The sequence below is a fragment of the Girardinichthys multiradiatus genome, chromosome 2, assembly GCF_021462225.1.
Source record: "Girardinichthys multiradiatus isolate DD_20200921_A chromosome 2, DD_fGirMul_XY1, whole genome shotgun sequence".
NCBI classification, from domain to species: Eukaryota; Metazoa; Chordata; class Actinopteri; order Cyprinodontiformes; family Goodeidae; genus Girardinichthys; species Girardinichthys multiradiatus.
The window spans coordinates 46405311-46425371 of NC_061795.1; the positions used below are offsets into that span (position 1 = coordinate 46405311).

The 20061-nt window shown below is 41.0% G+C and overlaps 1 protein-coding gene across 3 annotated transcripts in view; it reads right to left on the reverse strand.

The window, feature by feature from the left end:
• The window catches only part of znf423 (zinc finger protein 423), a 189833-nt gene that overhangs the window by 76682 nt on the left and 93090 nt on the right, over positions 1-20061 (reverse strand). For 2 of the 3 annotated variants that reach the window (XM_047351997.1, XM_047351984.1), the window contains 6 exons: positions 19380-19934; positions 19109-19293; positions 17061-17476; positions 16724-16943; positions 14608-14692; positions 5005-5025 (listed from right to left, as the gene is read on the reverse strand). In XM_047351997.1, coding sequence (XP_047207953.1) covers positions 5005-5025; positions 14608-14692; positions 16724-16943; positions 17061-17476; positions 19109-19293; positions 19380-19934 — 1482 coding nt within the window. The remainder of the gene's footprint in view (positions 1-5004; positions 5026-14607; positions 14693-16723; positions 16944-17060; positions 17477-19108; positions 19294-19379; positions 19935-20061) is intronic. The other variant, XM_047351989.1, reaches the window with a different exon arrangement.

The following is a 20061-nucleotide window of genomic DNA, read 5'->3' on the forward strand; positions in this document are numbered from 1 at the left end:
TCTCACACTGCGTGTCCGATACTCTTAGGAAAAAGTCTCCCGCGCCTGAAAATCTTGTGTTCAAACTCACAACTTTTTTCCATTACTGCACCGGTCTGTAACAAACCCACACACCACAGCCACTCGGCAGCTGTGACAGATGTGGCTGTCACTGGAGAAAATGAATTCAGAATAGTTAGTGAATTAAGCAGGGAGTTAATTGTTGCTTGGCCCCTGTTTATGAAGCGCAGAAAGGCAAAGCGCCTTGTTTTCCTTCTGACAATTAGCCAGCAGAGATGGAGAGGAACAGTGTTTGTGTGTGTGTGTGTGTGTCCTGTTCTCTTTAGCAGCTGGTGCAGCCACACCTGGACGAGCTGAGGAGAGTGGGACAGAGAGAGAGTGGGGTGGTTTGCAAGTACAGTATGTTTCATATCTGGACTTTCTCTGAACACCAACACAGGAAGAATAAAAAAGACATAATTCATTTTAAACAGATAAGTTCTATACATGAGTTAAAAAGCTGATGCTGTACTTACAAACATTATGAGAGGAAAAGCACAAACTGATCATTATTCCGTGTTTGGAATTCTGATCCTGGTTGGGTCTCTCTAAGTCTATTTGTCAGCGTGTCTTATTAGGTTTCCAAACAGCTTGTAATGACTGGTAATAAACTGCCGAAGAAGAGGAAGGTAAATCAAGCGAGAAGACGACAAAATGAGCTCTCCGGGGGACCACTATGCTCCGAGCCTTCAAAACACAAACAATGATGGAAAAAACTCCAAACAATTCTGTTCCCAGATTTAAATGCAGTCAATCCGGCCGACAACGCCCGGATAAAGGGACGGAAAAACAGCTAAATGCATCTTATTACAGCTTATTCTGCAATTGATTTTTGTTTTGTGTCTTTTATTGAATTGGATGGTTAAAATTTGAATAAACAAGGCATGTTGGCAACAGTCACAACAGTGTCTGAGAAAACCATACACCACCCAACAGCCTGGCACCTTCTTTTCATACTGATCACCATCTTGGTCAGACACTACTGCAGGTTGGTTTCCTGTTCTTAAACCCGTATTTATAATTTATCGCAAGTCATCCAATGTGGTTGGGTCGGCCACTCCCATACGTGTTTAATGGAGTTGAGGTCAAGATTTCAGGAAGTGGATGTCAACTTCCAAGATGTCAACATTGAAGGTTGACATCAAAGTTTGGTTGCTAATAGTGGAGATTGCCAGTGGTTGCAGAACATCATCTTGATATCGCTCTATACTGATATTGCTTCCAATGAGGACAAGTCTTGTTTTTCCAGAGAGAAAGATGCCGTCCCTCACCATCACACGGCTTCCACCAAACTCTGTTTAGATGATTTTGCAAGTTTTTCATAGACATAATCCACATACTTAACATAAGTAAATATAAAAAACTTAATGAAATTAATTACCAGGGATTAATGAATTTTCTCGGTAATGAAGTTAAGACCTTAGCCGGAAAGAAACCGTAGCGGAGAAACTCGCGGAGTTTCCAGGGGAGCACGTTCACATAAAAATAATTCAAGTATAGGTAAAGTTATTTTTTGCTCACATTTGAAAAGAAATCAGACATTTAAAAAACAAAGATTCTTTGACAGTTCTCAGCTGGGGTTGGAATACCACTGCATCTCCTGACATGATACTGGAAACATGGTAGCTTTGCATTTTTTCTAAATTGTTTCATTTTTTTTTTCTTTTTGTTTATGTCATACCTGCTTGTGTTTTGAGTTCTTGAGTTTGTGTTTTGTTATTTTACCTGGTCTAGTCCTTTGTTTTCTGTCTCTTTGCACCCCAAGCCCACACCTGTTCTATGTTTTCCCCTGATTGTCTGGTCACGCGTGTCATTGGTTCCCCCTGCTGTCCAGTTTAGTATTTAAGCCCGTTTGTTTACTTTGTTCCCTGCTGGCTCCATATGTGTTGTTTGTGTTTTGTGGCTCGCCTGGTACCCTATCCGTGTCCAACCATGAACAATAAAGTGTCGTCTTACCTGCAAACTTCGAGCTTCAGGAGTTCTTCCCCGCATATTGGTCCAACAGAAATCCATATTATGACAGTTTAAGATTAATCTTTGATTTTTATTACTTTCCTTTTTTATATTAAACATTTCCTCATATTGATTTTTCCTTAAGCCGTCATGACAGAAGTAGGCTACTGTAACATGCTGTATATTAGAGGAGCAGATTGCTGTGAACTCACAGCTGTTTCTTCTGTGTGATTTTGCTCAGATGGATCGGGCAGGACCTTCATCCTGTAACCAGTCTGCTTTGTGTTTTTTTCACATCAGAGCATGGATGGCAAATAAGGAGCTCTTGACCTTTGACATATTTAAAACAGTGTCATGCCAAAGATAACAAGCATTTGCTGTACAAGATAATCCCATCTTGTGGTTTGTTTTAATCTGCTGAAGATCTTTTATTATTTCCTTCTTCATCCAGCCTTCCCTGCTCCCTGTTTTCCTCCACATTCCTCCAGTCCCCTGCCTCTTCATCATCACTCCCTCCTTCCCTCTGGTGTCACAGCTCGCTGGCTCCAGGTGGTGAGGGAGGAAGGGATGTGAGGAAGGATGGATGGAGGGAGGGATGAAGACAGGAGGAGGGGGTGGCCATCATCTGTTCCCGTGTTTATACCATCAGAGTGCAACCCAACACCCTGCCTGAGTCTGTTTATCAACATTATTATTAATAATGGCCTCAGACGCATCCTTATATTTAATTTTATCTAGCAAAAGTGAAACTAAATAACAAATTTAGTATTTTAAACTTAAATATTATTTAAAAAACTAAATTGAACTGTAATATGTGTGTTTTCAAACACTAAGTAGAAAATTAAAGTAATTCTTGAATTCCTGCAAGTCTGGAGTAGGAGGCTCCACATCCTTCACAGTATCCTTTTTAAAACAGCTTGGACATATTGTTGGCATTAGTGGGCCTGCCTTGAACCGGATTCAGGCATTATTCTCCGATAGATTTCATTTATCCACAGCTGAGTGTACTAGCCTACCATGACTACATTTAGTTCCAGGTGTCCAGCACTTGTTTGACACATAGCCATATCAGGTACAATTGAGAGATATACTTTATACATTTATTCGCATACTGGAAGGTATTAGGGCATGGGCTGCTATTAGATTGCCAAAACAGGGAAGAGACAACTCCGATCACTCAGGTTGGTGGTGTGGAACCATAGCTTTTTAAAACCTTCAGACCAGCAACCAGCCCATGTCTATAAAGCCTTACTTTGGCCTCAGCTGCAACCTGGAGAAACCTTAGGTGATACAATAAAACTGATTCTGATTCTTTTTTATCCTATATTAAAGCTATTAATTGGCCTTATTTTTCCCACCTTAAAGACTTTATTATCCATAACAACAATTCTGAGCACTCTGCAGCTACACAGCTCAAAATGCAACAAACTGGACTAGTCGGTGTTCTGAGTCTGCACAATCCCCACATGAACTACCTTTGGTAGATCCTGACCCATGCAGAACAGGAACATCTCCATGTGAAGTACATGTGGTGATGTGGGTGTAACTGCAACAACAACACCAATGGTTTCCACTACGGCGTAAACTTACGGTAAATTTACGGTGTAAATCTAGGCAACCAGTTGACCCCCTCCTCAGACAGGCTGAGTTATGCTGTGTTTGTTTCAGCTCAGAGCTGCTGCAGAGTCTGATCTTTCACACCAACAAGAGTGCAGACACAGGCGCCTGAATCTTATTAGTTGAAGTGCAGCAGGGCGGAAATAAGAAGCTATGTTTGTAGGCGGTGGCCAACACACACTCATACATGAGTGGGCCTTAAACCACATTATCCACCTTCACTGACTCTAAAAGCTTCTTATTCGCCTCATTAGGTCTTCAGTGACACAAAGTAAGCAGACCAAAGCTTGCTCACTGCCGCATCAACATACGTACAGATAGGTGTGTGCACTTAGCACCAGAGAGAGATGAGCATGCAGAGAAACACATCAGCTCAGCCACAACCCGTGGGATCGCTGCTTAGACAGCAGACCGACATTAGCAGTCGGGCGCATCCCATATTTGTTGGCAGGTTAATAGAACGCAGGACGGCTGTGCAAAAAATGCAACCTCCAGGTACAAAACAAGAAAGCAAATGGAGCTGCTTTGATGCCTTATAAACTCAGCCTCAAGGGTCGCAGAGCAGCTGATTCACAGGAGGTTGATCCAGCATTGTGTTGGTATTCTGGAACGAAAGTCTGCAGATCCCATTTCTTTAAATGGGGAATAACCAACGATCAGATGCAAGTTCTCCAAAACCTACCATCAGGGTAGAGCAGAAACATATGAGGAATGTGAGTTACAGTTATTAGAGTGAGCTGATGTAAATAGGTAAGTAAAGCTCATGCTGAGGACACATCATTAGCCACCACAGTCCACAGGGAGCACTTAGATACAGGTGAGTGGCCACTCGATACCTCCAAGGCAGCTGTGTGCATGTGTATGTGTGTGCATGCGTGCGTGTATGAAGGACAATGGAGCATGCAGTCAGCAGAAGGGATTGGGTAAATGGGGAGGTGAGGGGAGTAAGTGTGCGGGATGTGTCACATTAAAATCCTTTTCTTTAAAACAATTTAAGCCTGTTTTATGCAGGAAACTGCTGACTGCACACCATACAATCTGGATTTTAGGACAAGGTGTCTAACATCAATTGATCACCTCTAAAGCTGCTCCTTTATAATAGTAATTTGTGCAAAAGTCTTAAGTTGCTCCTGATTCCCTTGCATTTTCCTTCCAAGCAGCCAGAATTCCCTGCTACCTTTTAAAGTGGCCCAGATCTGTCATTCTCCAGGATTTCTGAAGTTCTCCGATGGACTCTGGCTGCTTGGAAGGAAAATATAAAAAAAAAGGAAAGGGTGTTCAAATTTCTGCATTGTACTTTTTTTTAGAAGGAGGGTAATGTTCATGGTGATGAGCAGGCAGAGAGACAGCAGCGCTGCCTTGCTCACAGTGTGAGCTAATAGAAAGCGGACAAACCTTGCTGACAGGTGGGCTCGTCTATGGCCATCCAAGGTGGGGATGGGGGAGAACGGAGGAGAGAATGAGCAGGATTAGTAAAATGTGCCGTGAATGCAGTGGGAGGGGAAAGGAGGAAGCAGTGTTATGGACAAGGTAGCTCACCAGTCAATAAGGGAAAACATTAGTAATATTTAAGCTAAACGAAACAAACAAAAACACTGCTGGTATAATGTTTGTTTGGGTTTTTTTTAGTTAAAGATGAAAAACATAGTATTTAGTCTTCAGGAATGACTTATTGTGTTGCTGCTGCTAAATATTTAGTGTTTTTGCACTTTAAAAAGTCTCAAACTTTAAGGTTTAAGTTTCAGAAATTACTTTTTGCTGGGTTTTCCTACTAAAGTCCCTTAATGTTGTGTGACTGGAAGTGAAATTTACTGCTTTAATTTTAGAAACCACACAGAGCAAGGTTTTGGGGGAGGGGGGATAATATAATGATTTACACACTGTCTACTCAAGAGTAGAAGAAGAAAAGAACTGATAAAGTGACTTTTCACCAGAATATTTGGTGAAAAATCTGGTTCAGCCACTTTTCTCCTCAATGTATTTCTGTAAAACAACCTTTGCTTTGTTTTTCTTCTTCTCGTTATGGTCTGACTGTTTCGTTTATCTGCTGTGTGTTTGGCCCCACCATCTGTCCTTGCTGGCACCTACAGTCAGCGCGGACAGAAAAATCTCACCTGCACACGTAAAACCCGTGAAAACCACCATCATACCCTAGTGGCTGGGTACAGATGACGATAATCACGTCGTAAAGGCTTTACAGTCGAGTGGAAAGCACAGCGGATTCGGAGGTATGTTAAAAAACCCATAGCATAAAATGCACAGATAGAAAATGGATCAGTAATTCATGCCATCATTTGTTTCTGTTGCAAATTTCTGCAACAGATAAAAAATTGCTTCATAGATTATAACAGGATTTGGGTGACGTGTGTATAACCCTGCCTGCTGTGGAGCTCAGGCTAACTTTACAGCCGAAACGTCTTTCAGAGTTGAAACGGGTCACAGACACTTGGACCTTTCCTGACTAAACTTTGATACCTTTTCAGTTTTTACACAGTCGCTGTTAAATCTGGAGATTTAGTTTTTTTGTTGTGATGAGATCACTACAGGACTTACTGATAAAGGCTGCCTTGACGCGTCCCTGAACTGAAGGTTCTCTTTAACCTCTCATATTTCTTACATTAAACATGTCTCAGATACAAATGTCTAATTTTTTTAAGTTTGTCGAATAAAAGGATCAAATTAAGTTTACAAAAATGATAATAAATTATCAGATACGTTAAATAAAGTCTGGATGTGGGGTCTTTGAGATTAGCTCTAAAGAGCATTTAGGCATTTTACAGCTCTGGTTCGGTTTTGGGCCTGAACCGGGTCTTACCTCAGATTCAAAAGACTGGACTTAGTTTAGGTGCTTCCCACAACAAAGCCAGTGGAAGTCCACGTTTACACACTAAAAGCAATAAAAAGATAATGGTAAATCTAAAAACGATGAAGGTAGATAACATGAACTGTTCATGGATGAAATGAACGTCTTATTTTGAAGAGCAGAATAAGAGCAGATCTTTGCTCTGTTTGTGCTTCTAGACGTGTTTGAAAAGTGAGGTTTCATGCTGTGAAATCTTAACCGAGGTGATTAGCAAAACATTAGCGGCTTCATGCAACATTTTAAACCTGCTGTCGACGGTTTTATTTAGGGAAATACTTGTGTTTAATGCATCTGTAACAATAAAGCTTTAAAAGCCAAGAAACAGGAGCTGCTTATTGATGGCCTAGAACAGAGGGGTAACACACATACGGTGAATCGTCTCACCACCTCACACAGGCAGGGAACCACTTCATGATCTGCAGCTGCACAGCAGAAAACAATAAAGGCTGCCAGAAATGACTGCAGTACAGTCCAGAGAGACACAGGAACAAATATACATGTTCATACAGCAACAGGGAGGGGCGGGAGGAGATGTGAGGACAAAACAAATCATTGCAACGTGTTTTCAACCCAAAGAAAATCTATCATTTGTAGGAGAGCAGCTGATGAAGCTGTTATAGCTGCTGCTCCTGAAAATTAGCTGAACTGTTTCAGCAGCTGCAATATGAAAAAGAATATGAAACTGCATGTCTTGTTCATTTTCAAACACTCCATCCATCAATGTCTGCAGCATCTCTTCATCTTCTCCTCCTCTTCTCTCAGATCCTGTCATTCAATAAAGTCCAGGAACTGCTAGGTCGCCCAGAACCCAGAAACCAAACAGTCTCTGTGCTGTTTTCTCCTAACCCAGCCCCTCACATGTCAAACTACTTTAAACACATGGCTCTATGATTATAAATGCACTCAGCAAGCCACAGCAAGAACCAACTTAGTATGTGCTTTTCTTTTATGCAGCACAGTTTCAACAGAAATGTTTCTAAGTTGAGATATTCAGGTTTATTGTGTGCTTTAATGAGATGACAGCAATCAACTCCAAGTAATCTAGAAACACTCCTGTTTGAATAGAAAACATGTTTATTTGCTAACATTAACTATTCTGCCCTGAACAGCTACTCGTAGCTTTGTAGTTCGTAGTGTGTAAATCAACAAAGAGTTAAAATATTTTAAAACTGTTAATAAACCAGAAAATGTAATGAATAATATCTAGAAAAAATAACAAATGTGTCTCTCAGTTTCTTTCTCTTTCCCTTCAGAAACCAGGAAATTCTGGTTGTTCATTTTTTCTCCACAGCAAGTCCCGATTAGGTTTACACTGGAGCAGAACAATATATTGAATCGCAGTTGTCATCCCAACACCCGTGTGTGTAATATCACAAGTGCAAGGGACTGCTTGGAGGAAATATTTGGCAGGATATTATATTTGAAACACCATGCTTGAAATACTGCATCCCAGTCATGTTTTTGACCTCTGGATGGACTTTAACTTCCTTAGATGGCCACAAGAATGCCACTCAGCGGCCAAGATGCTGAAACTCCCAAAGACTGATGGGAACTTTGTTACAACTGTTTAAAAAAAAAAGACAGAAATATGTAGATTTCAGCAATAATATTGTGGGTGAATATTTTCCTGATATTTTGCAGCCTTGCAGTAGTTCACAGTTTGCTTTAGTGCCAACAATGAGGACTGAAGCAGTTCAATGTTAGCGCAACAAAAAGTTACAAGTGTTTGCTTTAATTAATGACCGATTAAGTCCCGCATCTCAGTTTGGTACTGCAGCAGGATATGGCAGACAGAGAACCCTGCAGAGGATAGTGAGTGGAGCTGAGAAGATCATTGGTAAGCTCCCATCCTCTGTCAGGATATGCTTCAGAGTGGCTGCAGAAACAGGACCCAAATGTCTGAGACTCAAACAGTCTACATGGACACATCAGGAAAACTGTACGACAACAAAAGAAAACATATTAAAGTTTTAAAGTGTTCTGTAAAGTAAACTGCTTTGAATTGAACTAAATGGTCGGCTTATTTTGCAGGATGTAGCTGAAGACTCAATGTTAGCTCAGGTGAGCCAAAGGAAACTTGTCTGCAGCCAACATGTCGAACCACCAGCCAGGGTTATGGAAATACTGAGAAACTGTGCTCTTTACGTGTGTGAGTTTATGCTGAGTAATCTGCATTCATTGTCATCAGTGAAGGACAGACAGCATAAACACTTTGTCTGTAGAGCTCCCTTAAAAGAAAACTCTTCCCATGAAATCATCTGTCAGTTTTTATGTCATGAATCCACTTTAAAAGCTACTTTTAAATACAAGTAATCAGGAATCAGGACATGAATCAAACTATATAGTTAACGTTGGTAGAGCAATTCGCTTGGACTGGCATAAAAAAGCATCAGAAATTGTGTCCTTTGGTAAATATGATAGTATATACTCTTTTACTTGTAGACAATTTTAGAAAGTATTCATCACCAAGTTACAGTTCAAGTTTCCATTTGAAAAATTCATCATTATTTGTCAGTCAGTCAGTCATTTTCTACCGCTTATTCCATAGTGGGTCGCGGGGGAGCTGGTGCCTATGTCCAGCAGGGTAAGAGGCAGGGTACACCCTGGACAGGTCGCCCATCGCATGGCAACACACATACAACCACGCACACACTCATTCATACACCTAAGGGCAATTTAGAGTTACTAATTAACCTAACAGGCATGTCTTTGGACTGTGGGAGGAAGCCGGAGTACCCGGTGAGAACCCACGCATGCACGGGGAGAACATGCAAACTCCATGCAGAAAGACCCTCGAACGGGAATCAAACCCAGGACCTTCTTGCTGCAAGGCAACACTGCTCATCATCATTATTTTGTTATTTTTGTAAAAATGTGGAAATAAAATGCAAAAACTTTAAACAAGGAGTCAGCTGCTCATTTGCATTTCACTCACAAGTTCGATTTTTAAGCATGAAAACCCAACTTGAAGTCGGGTGCAACATGGAAGAACTAAATCCCTCAACAAGCTCGACCTTCAGAACCAACCAAGTAGAAAACGTCATAAAAGATGTGGTGATTAATATGTTTTCTTCTAGTTTTTTTCTTCATTAATTTGGTGGAAAGTTCCAGCCAACGTCTGTATGAGGGCCCCATATGGACTGGAGAGGTACTCATTGGGTGTGGGCTTACAACATGCTTCTTGTATGGAACCCACTCCTATGAGTTGTGGGCCCATAGCAGTGGGTTATCTACAAAAGTCTAAGCTGGATCTCAGAAAATCATCTCAAACTGCACAACAAATGAGGGGCCCATATGGTTCCCTCAGTTTACACAGAATGTTTCTTCAGCAAACATATACAGTACAGGAAATTAAAATGGGTCCAGACTGGAGCTGATTTTCTACCCACATGGACCCCATATGTTGGGAGAATTACTGCAAAAACATCTAGTTGTAGTTTACTCTTTTCATAAAATGCAAAGAAAGAGATTGTTATTGGCTTATGTTGCTAATGATAATAAGGTGACTGGTTCATAAGCAGAAGAATTAGCAAATTCCTAGTTTTCCAGCCTGCAGATGAAACACTGTTAAGCTGGAGGTAAAAAAGTTTCCGAGATCCAAAAGACAACGAGTGTAGCTACACGGGAATATCAAGAAGAAGCAAGATAAGAGCATTCAAGCAAGAAAAATGTCTAAAAAAAGAAAATGTAAAAAGAACAAGAGAAAATTAATTGAAACTTTTGTAATTCAAGAGTTAGTTCACAAAGAGGATGTTTTTTTCCATTTTGCTGCTTTCAACCTTCCTGCCTCCTTCCCCTCCTGTAGCTGTGCTGCTCTTCTCTCCTGGTCTCCGATTAAAGGCCTCATGGTGGTTTAATTAACATTGGAGCCTAAGTTAGGGAGAACACACACGGGGCGTGAGGGTCCAATCAGGCGGAATCTGAACTGGGAACCAGCAACAATTTAAGGACCTCAGTTTGATGATGAAGTAAAGTCAGTGTGTTGCCGTTTCTCGTCAGAATAATTCAGAAATCCAAAATAAATGGGGACATAAAAAAACAGTGAGCAAAAGTTTTAAACCACCTTTAATTTCTTTATCTTTTCCTTCCTTCAGACAACCAGGAGCAGTTTAAAAGACGGCAGGAACACCTTCCACCTCAAGACTTTTGCACATATGGCATCCAGTTGTTATTATACCAGAGTTAGCTGATAGAGAAATTACAGTGTTCAGTTACATTTGTTGCATGGGGAGAAAACCAAGATGTTGGGAAGAACTTTTCATGGTTTGTACTTTCTTGAATGATTTGAAGGAGATGAAAATCAGGGATAAATTTGATCATTTCAGGCACTGCTTATATTTAGAAAAACATTTTAACCTATGCAGATGTTTTGGATGCAGTTCCATTTGTTGTCCACATGCAAAATTAATTATATTTTATTCTGTGAGTAGCCCAGCTAGGATGATGCTTGCCAGTCCAAATAAACCTAGTTGGTCGCAACACCAGATAAGGGAATTAAAAAATGATCTGAAAAACCCATCTAGTCCATTCCTATTCTACTTGCTTGGATGGTAGTGATGGTGTTATTAACAGGACCGGGCGGTGCAAGAGATGCAACAATAAGGTTGGTCAGTAATATGCATGTAGGGCTGGAAATGCATCACCAAACATGAAAAAAATCAGAAAGAATCAGAAGCATCAGGGTGAAACAGCAGCACCAGCTCGACAACCTGTGACTCGGTCATCGTATGTGGTGGGTTCTGACAAAGTGAGCATGGGTGGACCATATGGTCCCATGATGTCAGAAACTGCTGACAGTAACACTTTCCCAGAGAGGATAACTGAGAGCTCTGTGAGAGGAATGATGAGAAGGACATAACTGGATCAAAAATATTTCCACCATCATGATGCTGCTAACCAGCTATGAAGGGGGTGCATGTTCTGCACATTTATACCCTGCTGCATACATGAAAACACACATTATTCATGCATCTGAAGACTAACAAGTGAAGTCTTTAACTTTTAACTGTGCAGAAATAATATTTCTAAAGGACAATGAAAGAAAAAGTGGAATATTTATTGTTTGCATCAAAAGCTTCCTAATTAGACTTACATAAGATGCTGTTACTAATAGACTTATATTGCTGTAAAAAAACTATTCGGTATCCATAAATGCAGACATTTGGATTGAAAAGCTTTGCTCTGATTCATCCTGATCAAATCCAAAGCCAAGAGGCATCCCAGTTATCTGAAGATGGTCTGACTGAGGATTTGACTTGGACGTGCTGCACTGAGAAGCTTACTGTTTTGGGCATTAATGTACATCAGAACAAATGAAGCTGTGGATTAAATTCTGCTCATAATATAAACCTGAAGTTCAGACTGATGAAAACCTACAGCAAGGAGAACAAAAACACTTGACAATTAGGTTCTCTTAGGTAATTTTAGGTTCTCTTCATTAGCATTTCCAGGTCAAACCTAATTTTCCTCCTCACTTAATTTCTGTTTATTTTTGTTTTTTTTAAGCTGAGCTGCAGAAAGTAGATGTAAAGTACCTGAAGCGGAAAACCACTCAGCTGATTGCAGGTTAAAGAATAGGGAAGTATTTTTACAAAGTGATGCAACAAAAAAACTGACAGTCATCTCCTCGACATTGCAGAGGGAAATAATCCTGTTTCACTGTCAGCGTAAGGAGGAGGAGGAACTGAAATGTAAAAATAGTGAGTTCTTAAAACATTCTGCCTCAATAATAATTAACTAGGACTCAGTTTTCACACAATTACCACCTTAATTAACCCAAAACTGCCACTAATATGTATGTGTGTGGAGCTCCAGGAGAGGAGTATCAGGGAATGAGTACAGGAGAGATGTAAGACAAACATGAGAGCTATCTGATGATATTAGGATGGGTTTCCATTAAGATGGAAGGAGCAGAAAAGGCAGGAATGAAAAAAGTTTAAGACAGAAACTGAGGCTGTTTTTATCGATTTTCTGCCATCCGTCTATCGGGTTTTCGGTTTCAGAGCAGAATCACATCTCAATTTTAATTTATGTCACAGTAAACCTTCCTGTTATGCCCTGACCAACCGGATATATATAGATATATATATCTATATCTATAGATAAATATCTACAGGTATATATTTAACAAATACACATTCATTCTGTTAACATTTACGGTCCATAGCAGCCCAGTGAAGCCCGCATTAAGTATAAATGAATTTCTGCATGTTTGAATTATTTATATAAACATACAGAACGTATTATTTCACTTAATGGAGATATTCATGATTTATTTAATCAACGACATTTAAAGCCTTTTGGGGACAGTAATGTTTTTTGAATTTTGACTTTTAGAACATAAAGAGACAGAATTAAGAGGACACCACTCATCTTTATTTTAAGGTTGATTTGTTTAATCTTTGATTAGTTTGTTTGTTTTTATTCAGCTGTGATAAATTTAATCTATGAATTTAATTTAGTTATAGTTATTTTATCTATTTATTTTTATTTATCCATCCATCCATCCTTCCATCCAGTTGGGTCTTTGTAACAGAATGTTAACCTTTATTTTTTTAGGATTTAACAAGTAATCATTCTCTTTTTAGTTATTGCTGTCACATCCCAGAACGAAAACATTTTGACAATAATAAATACCAGCCCGAACTAAAAAGGTTTCTAACACTGAATGTTTATTAACTTCTGTGACTGAAGTTATTTTTGTTGTTGTGAGAAACAGACCTGAAAGCATTCTGGTCTCACCAGAACTTCCTTTGTATCTGGTCTTCAGAACCGTCCAATGGTGCAGAAGGTCTATAAAAGATCTATAAAATGTGCAGTCAGCTCTGCTTCTGCTCATTTTTCCACCACTTCAGAACTTTATTTTTACTGCCCAACATAAACTTTTACAGAGTTTCAGTAATTCTAATGGGGTCCACAATGAACCGGTTCCAAGTTTTTAATGATCACTTATCAAAGCAATACTGTTGCAGTTTTCAATGTCCACCTGAGACCTAAATCTCATCTGGTATGAGTATGGGGCTGTTGGCTACATGAAGTAAGATGTTCTACAACTGCATTAGAGCCAACTTAGAAAGCTCAGACACACACCTACACACACACACACCTACACACACACACACACACACACACACAAACGTGTGCAGCCACCTCGGAGTGAATAAGCGCCTCTACCTGTCAGGTAGGTGTGTGTGTGTGTGTGTGTGTGTGGAAAGCAGAGAACTTTTTCCTCCAGAACAACTCGAGAGTCCACCTCGTTAATCTCCAAGACGACAGGGATGCTAAGGCAGCAAATTAGTGGCGAGTAAAGAAAAAAAATAATAAGCGTCTCACAGGATGCTCTTAAAAGAACATCCAAATTACAAAGATGGGTTTTAGTTGAACTTGTGCTGCGTGGAAACAACTGTATAACCTTTTCCCAGAATGAACTAGGTTTCTAATATATGTGCTAATACACCATATTACCAAAAGTCTTGTTCATACCACCAAATCAATCAATTCTGGTGTTCCAGTCACTTCCATAGCTGCAGGTGTATAAAGTTTGGTGGAGAAACCTGACTGTCCTCCACAGGGTCCTGACCTCAACCTCAACCTTTGGGATGAATTAGAGCAAAGGCTGCAGTTCTGGTTTCCTCATCCAACAATGAACGCACTCCTAAACCTTGTGGAAGATGTTTACAGAATAGTTAAAGTTGCTACTGCTGTTAATTGTGAGTCCATCAACAAACTAGACCTTATAAATAAAGAATAGGATGTCATCAAAGTTCATGTACATGTAAAAGTAGACCGACAAATACTTTTGGCAATATCATGTTTATGTGTGCTTATTTTGCTAAATGCAAAAGAAAATCCAGGCAACTGAGGAACTTATCAACTCATATTAGCATCTAATACAAAAACATCTAAGATTTGAATCTCTCAGGAATTATTAAAGGAACAGCCGCTACTCTGCACAACCCAGAAATCCAAAGAAGACATCTTATTTGTCCCAAACATTGTGAATCTCTGTTTGTGTTGCATGAATTGTGCTTCTAGAGGAACATGTCTGTGTCAGAGATGAACAGAACCAACACAGAGATGAGGATCAGACCTGACCCAACGCCAGAACACACACAGAAAAAAAATGTTTTACTCACCGATCATGTGATTAGCCACATGAATCTGGATCTCTCTTTCCGTCTCAAACGTCATTTGGCATTTAATACACTGGTAGGTCTTTTTCTAGAATAGAAAAACAAAGACACAAAACATTATCGCTACTGTGTGTTTTGCACCTTTTCTGGGGTTGTTTTGCCTCAATAGATTTATTTTGGGTAAAATTGCAGCTGCACAATGACTAAAATGGAGACTAAAACTGAAATGAATTAATAATAAACAGAATAAATGTTACAGAAAGATGTAAGAACAAAAGAGAGAAAAGAAGATGCAGAAAATCCAGGATGAGTCACAAAGTGAGAGCTGAGGAGCTCTGCTTATCCATTCACTGCACACAGCGATCAGTCATGCACAAACACATACAAAATACACAAAGGCCCCACTTCCACTTTCCCTCTGCCGCTTCACTCTGCTACAGTCACTACACACACACACACACACACACACACACACACACACACACACACACACACACACACACACACACACACAGAGAGAGAAGAAAATCCGACTTTGTCTGCTTTGTGCTGTTAGACTAAGCAGAAACAAAGGTGTAGGTAAGACAGTGAGTCCCTGGGAACTGACACACACACACACACACACACACTCACTCACTTAGAAACACAACAGCAGGTCCCGGGGAGCCTGACTGTCAATATCAAGTAGAGCGAACAGCGCCCACAATGCTGCAGCTCGGCCCAGACGCAGGACCCTCTGGGGCCCGGCTGACACACACAGACATACGCACACGTATGTACACCTCAGAAACACGCAACAACACCTGACACAAACTGTCTCTTGCTCTCTGAAAACATCTCCATCTGCTGACTCCTGCTCAGATACCCAACACTACACTGAAGGGAAGATTTAGAGCGGGATTCTGTTGAGACGTTATGAGCACCAAACATCTTACCTGCAGTAGATAACTCCCTGAATATCTTCACTTTGACAAGAAAATCAATCATTTTTGTACAAGTGTGTGTTTTCTTTAATATCTTTTTATAGTAAAAAATGGCTTGGTTGTAGAAATATGGCTGAGTCTTTGGCTGACTTACTCCTTACAACCTTTTGCTCCATATAATTTCCCATTTAAAATAAAGAAAGGACTAACCTGGAGCAAAGCACTGTTGAGCTGGATGTCATGATATGATAACCAAACCCCAGCATGATTTCCAGTAACTTCCTGTTGAGTGGGGGGGATAACTGTGACCCACTCCACACTGCTGCTATAGATCACTGAGAACACTTCTGATTTAAAACAAGCAGACGGATCGTTAGGCTCTTTTGTGTAATCATTCTTGCACTGCTTTGGCGTGGAATTCTTTAGATACATGAGAGTGGTGTAGTATGCTTCGCTTGAATGCAAACAACAGCCATCGGTGTCCGTACAGTGATGGATTGGGATAAATTAGGGATGCACAATATTGTTAGATATTGCAATTACAATATCAACAGCAATTAACCCACACATTACTCTCTCTTCCCTTTATTTTCCACAATCAACCCACTGCTTTCTCAAATCTATATTAGGTATGAACAACTAAATCAGGGATTTAATGCGAGGCCCTTCAAATAGTGCATGCAAGCACACAAGTACAAATGCATGCTCAGTTACATTTAATTTAAATAATAGGCATCTATGTAAATAAGTGTGTAATGCAAATGTGAAGGTGGTGTAAAGGTTTATTAAACACCATCTGCAAAAACAACTAACACTGTAACATTTAAATTAGAAATCAGGTATCTGCTCTGAGACCAGGCCTGCTCTGACTATTCATTAGCTGATATAGTAAGCTCTGATTTATGAAAGCAAAGACACCAAGTCATATGCCACAGGTTAGATAGTGACATGTCACGGCCTCTCAGCAGGACCCCATTTTAAATGTCCTAACTCTCCCTGAACAGTTTTCTGTTTTGACTCATTTTTAGCTTAAATCCTACATTAGAATTTCACCCTGATCCTCTAAATCACGATCCTTCTGACTGCTCATAACTACAACTAAAATTAATAAAACTATACCCTTAGATGCCTGTTTTTCAGTATTTTAACTCATGTCATAAAACGTTTGTAGTTATTTGTTAAAGTTTCCATCTCACCTTGGGTGCTGGTGAAGCCTCAGCCTTCTTTCCTGCTGTGCTGGATTCAGGGCTGACCTCTGGATGATCTGTCTGCACGTGGCTCTCCAGGTCCTCAACGCTTTCAAACTTCACGCCACACTCAGGACACCTCAGCCCGGTCAGGGCCTTGTCTGCCTGAGGGTCTGCCCCGGGCATCACTGCTCCTCCACCTTGGCTGGGACTCTGGCCATTTGTTCCCCTAATTGGATTAAATATGAAATTACAATTTATAGAACATAATTATAATTGCACTGTGTCAACATGCAACTAAGCATACTCCCTCCTCATCATATGGGTTGGTGATCTCCCTTCCTACCTGCTCATGCAGCTAGCACAGAGACCGTAAGGCAGTCCGTTGACGTCCAGCTTCACCAGATCTCCTTTATTCTTGAACTCCTTCAAGCAGAAGGCGCATTTGTAGAGCTTGTGCGGCTGCAGCTGTCCGTTGGGGGACGAAGAGGCCGAGCCGCTCCCTGCGCCCACTCCACCATTGCCGCCTCCGGCTGCTCCCAGCGCCGAGCCAGAGGAGAGCTTCTGCATATGGAAGGTGCCGTGGATCTTCAGCTCCAGCGTTGAGGTGACGGTCTGCATGCAGACGACGCACCGGAAGCCTGTAAGCGAGTTGCGGAGGTCAGGATGCATCTGGCAGTGCTCTATGAACTCCTCCTCGCTCTGCAGTGGCATCTTACAGATCCGACAGGTCCCTGTGTCCAGGCTTTTACTGTGGGTCACCTGTGAAAAGAATTTACCCAGGAATTAACAGAGTACTAATAAAAGACCTGTACAAAACCCATTTATCAAAGAACAGAAACAATTTAAGGGTAACTTCTTAGACTGGGGGAGTTCAAACCACAGACTACAAGTCCTCCCCCTGACCCACAGCTGCACAGACTAAAGCTAAACTAAAGTTTGTTTAAAAATAAACCCGTATTTTCTTGCCTGTTTCAGACTGAATGCCAGCGAATGCCAGCTTAGTGTCTTTCTGCATGGCTGTCTGCCTTGTGTTGCCCTGTGATGAACGTGTCCAGGCTTTACCCGCCTCTCACTAGGATAAGCAGGTATATGATGGATCGATGCAGAGTACAGTCACTTTGTTTTATCTAATTCAGTCTGAAACATGTTCATAACATAGAGGGTAACAGATTACAGAGAAGCGCTTGCAAGTTCAATACCCATAAATGCATAAAATCTATTTAACTGAATTAACTTTCAAACTCTCTCCATCCCACCGTTTTCTTTCTTTTAGCTTTTGTTTTAAATCTACTTCTGTGCATCAGTTTCAGCCTTATTGTCTGATATGATTCACTCAGCCACAGGTCCGTCAGGCATCAGGCAAACAGTTTAATGTCAATAAATAGTATGCCTCTCTACATCCATCAGACTAACCTACTGACTGTGCATAAGGATTCTTTAAAATCATACACCAGTGTAGTTGCATCAGCTGTGCTGATGGATGGATTGATGGATGAATGGAATTTCAGTGAAGAAAAAAGTTTAAGAAATAATTGTTTTCATTTGTTCTAATTGGCCCTTGTTAATATTTAGCCCAACCCACTTTTGCCAGTAGGACCTTCTTCTTTCAGAACCTGCAGGTGTTCAACAGGATTTATATCTGGGCACTGAGATGGAAGACAGATTCTGTGACCGCTGAACATCTTCTCTGTTGTTTAGAAACATGTCTGGTATTATTATCCTGCTAAAATACAAGATTTTCACAATTTGCACCTGATTTAAAAAAATATACTGGTACTGAAAGACTTCATGCTGCCATGAACATTAACAAGGTTCTCAGGGCCACTGGAAGAGAAACAGGCCTCATCAGACCAAATCTCATAGTCCCAGTTTAGGCTCCACTAGCATTCAGCACATTCCACATGTTGATGTTTGTGATGGCAGGACAGAAACGAAGTCACTCAAAAACAACCAGTTGGCAGGAGGATATCATCTAATGGTTGCTACGGAGACCTGTTGTGCTCAAGATGTCACTCTTTGGTGCAGTTCTCCAACAGCGAGCTCAGGAGATGTTTTACTTCCATGTCCTTCTCACTTTGCAAGATAAACTTGTTCAGAAGAGGTGAAGATGTGAAATACTTTGTGTAGACATAAGGGCCTACACAAAGTATTAACGGCCGAGAAGCTCAGTGGTAAAACCAGTCGTTTTTCTAATTATACCCACTGAATTCATTTTTATTACATTTTATTACATACTGCAATAAAAGATGAATGAGGTTGTTCAATTAGATTAAATAAAACATCTTTATCAGGCAGTAACCTGTGAGCATACTAGATCTGCCCTTAAAAAAGAAAAAAGAAACACATTAACTGGACCCAAACCCAGACCCGGAGCTGCAGATCAGCTCATACCTTGTGTTCTGTGAGAGTCAGAAGAGATGGGAAACGCTCTCCACATATCGGACACATGTAGTGTTTCGCAGGGCCGCGATGTGTCTGAGCATGTTCACGCAACCCACTCTCAGAAAAGAACGTCCTGGAGCACACGTTGCACTTGTGGTTCCCTTTAATGAAATCTGCCTTCTTCTTTCTGGAACCTGGAAAACAGAAAAACTCAGAATGATCAAAAATTCAATCCTGGAAATTTCACAAAAACACACTGGAGAGGAGACACAGTTCTTACCTGCATCATCTTCCCCCGGCCGGATGTTGTGGTCACGCAGTCGGTGGTTCTGTAAGAGTGACTCCATGGTGTAGGCCGCTCCACAAATATCGCAGGCGTACATGGGCTCAGAGTTGTCCAGCTCCTCCTCTCCACCACTTGCCTCATGACTGTTGGCTGTGTCGCCTGCCTGCGACGATCCTCCTCCTCCGACGACTCCGCTCTTCAGCAGGATGTTCTGCAGATCCGCTTGTTCAGCAGCTGCGTTTGTTGCTCTTTCTGCTCCTCCTGCAACTCCGCTTCCTGCTCCTCCCCGCTTGGAGGTCTGAGCCAGGCCGTTGGGCGTTCCGTTCTGACTCCCGCTGCTCCCGGTACCACCTCCGTTGCCGGTGATGTTGCTGCCGTCGAAGATGCAGTGCTTCTCTCGCAGGTGTCTCTCTAGCAAGGAGATGGCATGGAAAGCTTTGCCACAGAAGCGACATGTGAACTTCTTGCTGTGGGTGGTGATGTGACACTGGAGCTCCACTTCTGTTCCAAACGACTCTCCACAGAAAATGCACTTCCGAGGCTTCAGTCCTGCAAAGAGAAACATCTCATCACCCAATTATCTTCTGTTATCTTCCAACTGCATATTTGAAAATAAACTGTAACTGTAAACTGTAATAAACACCTGTACTATTTACAACTGAAACTTTATATTTAT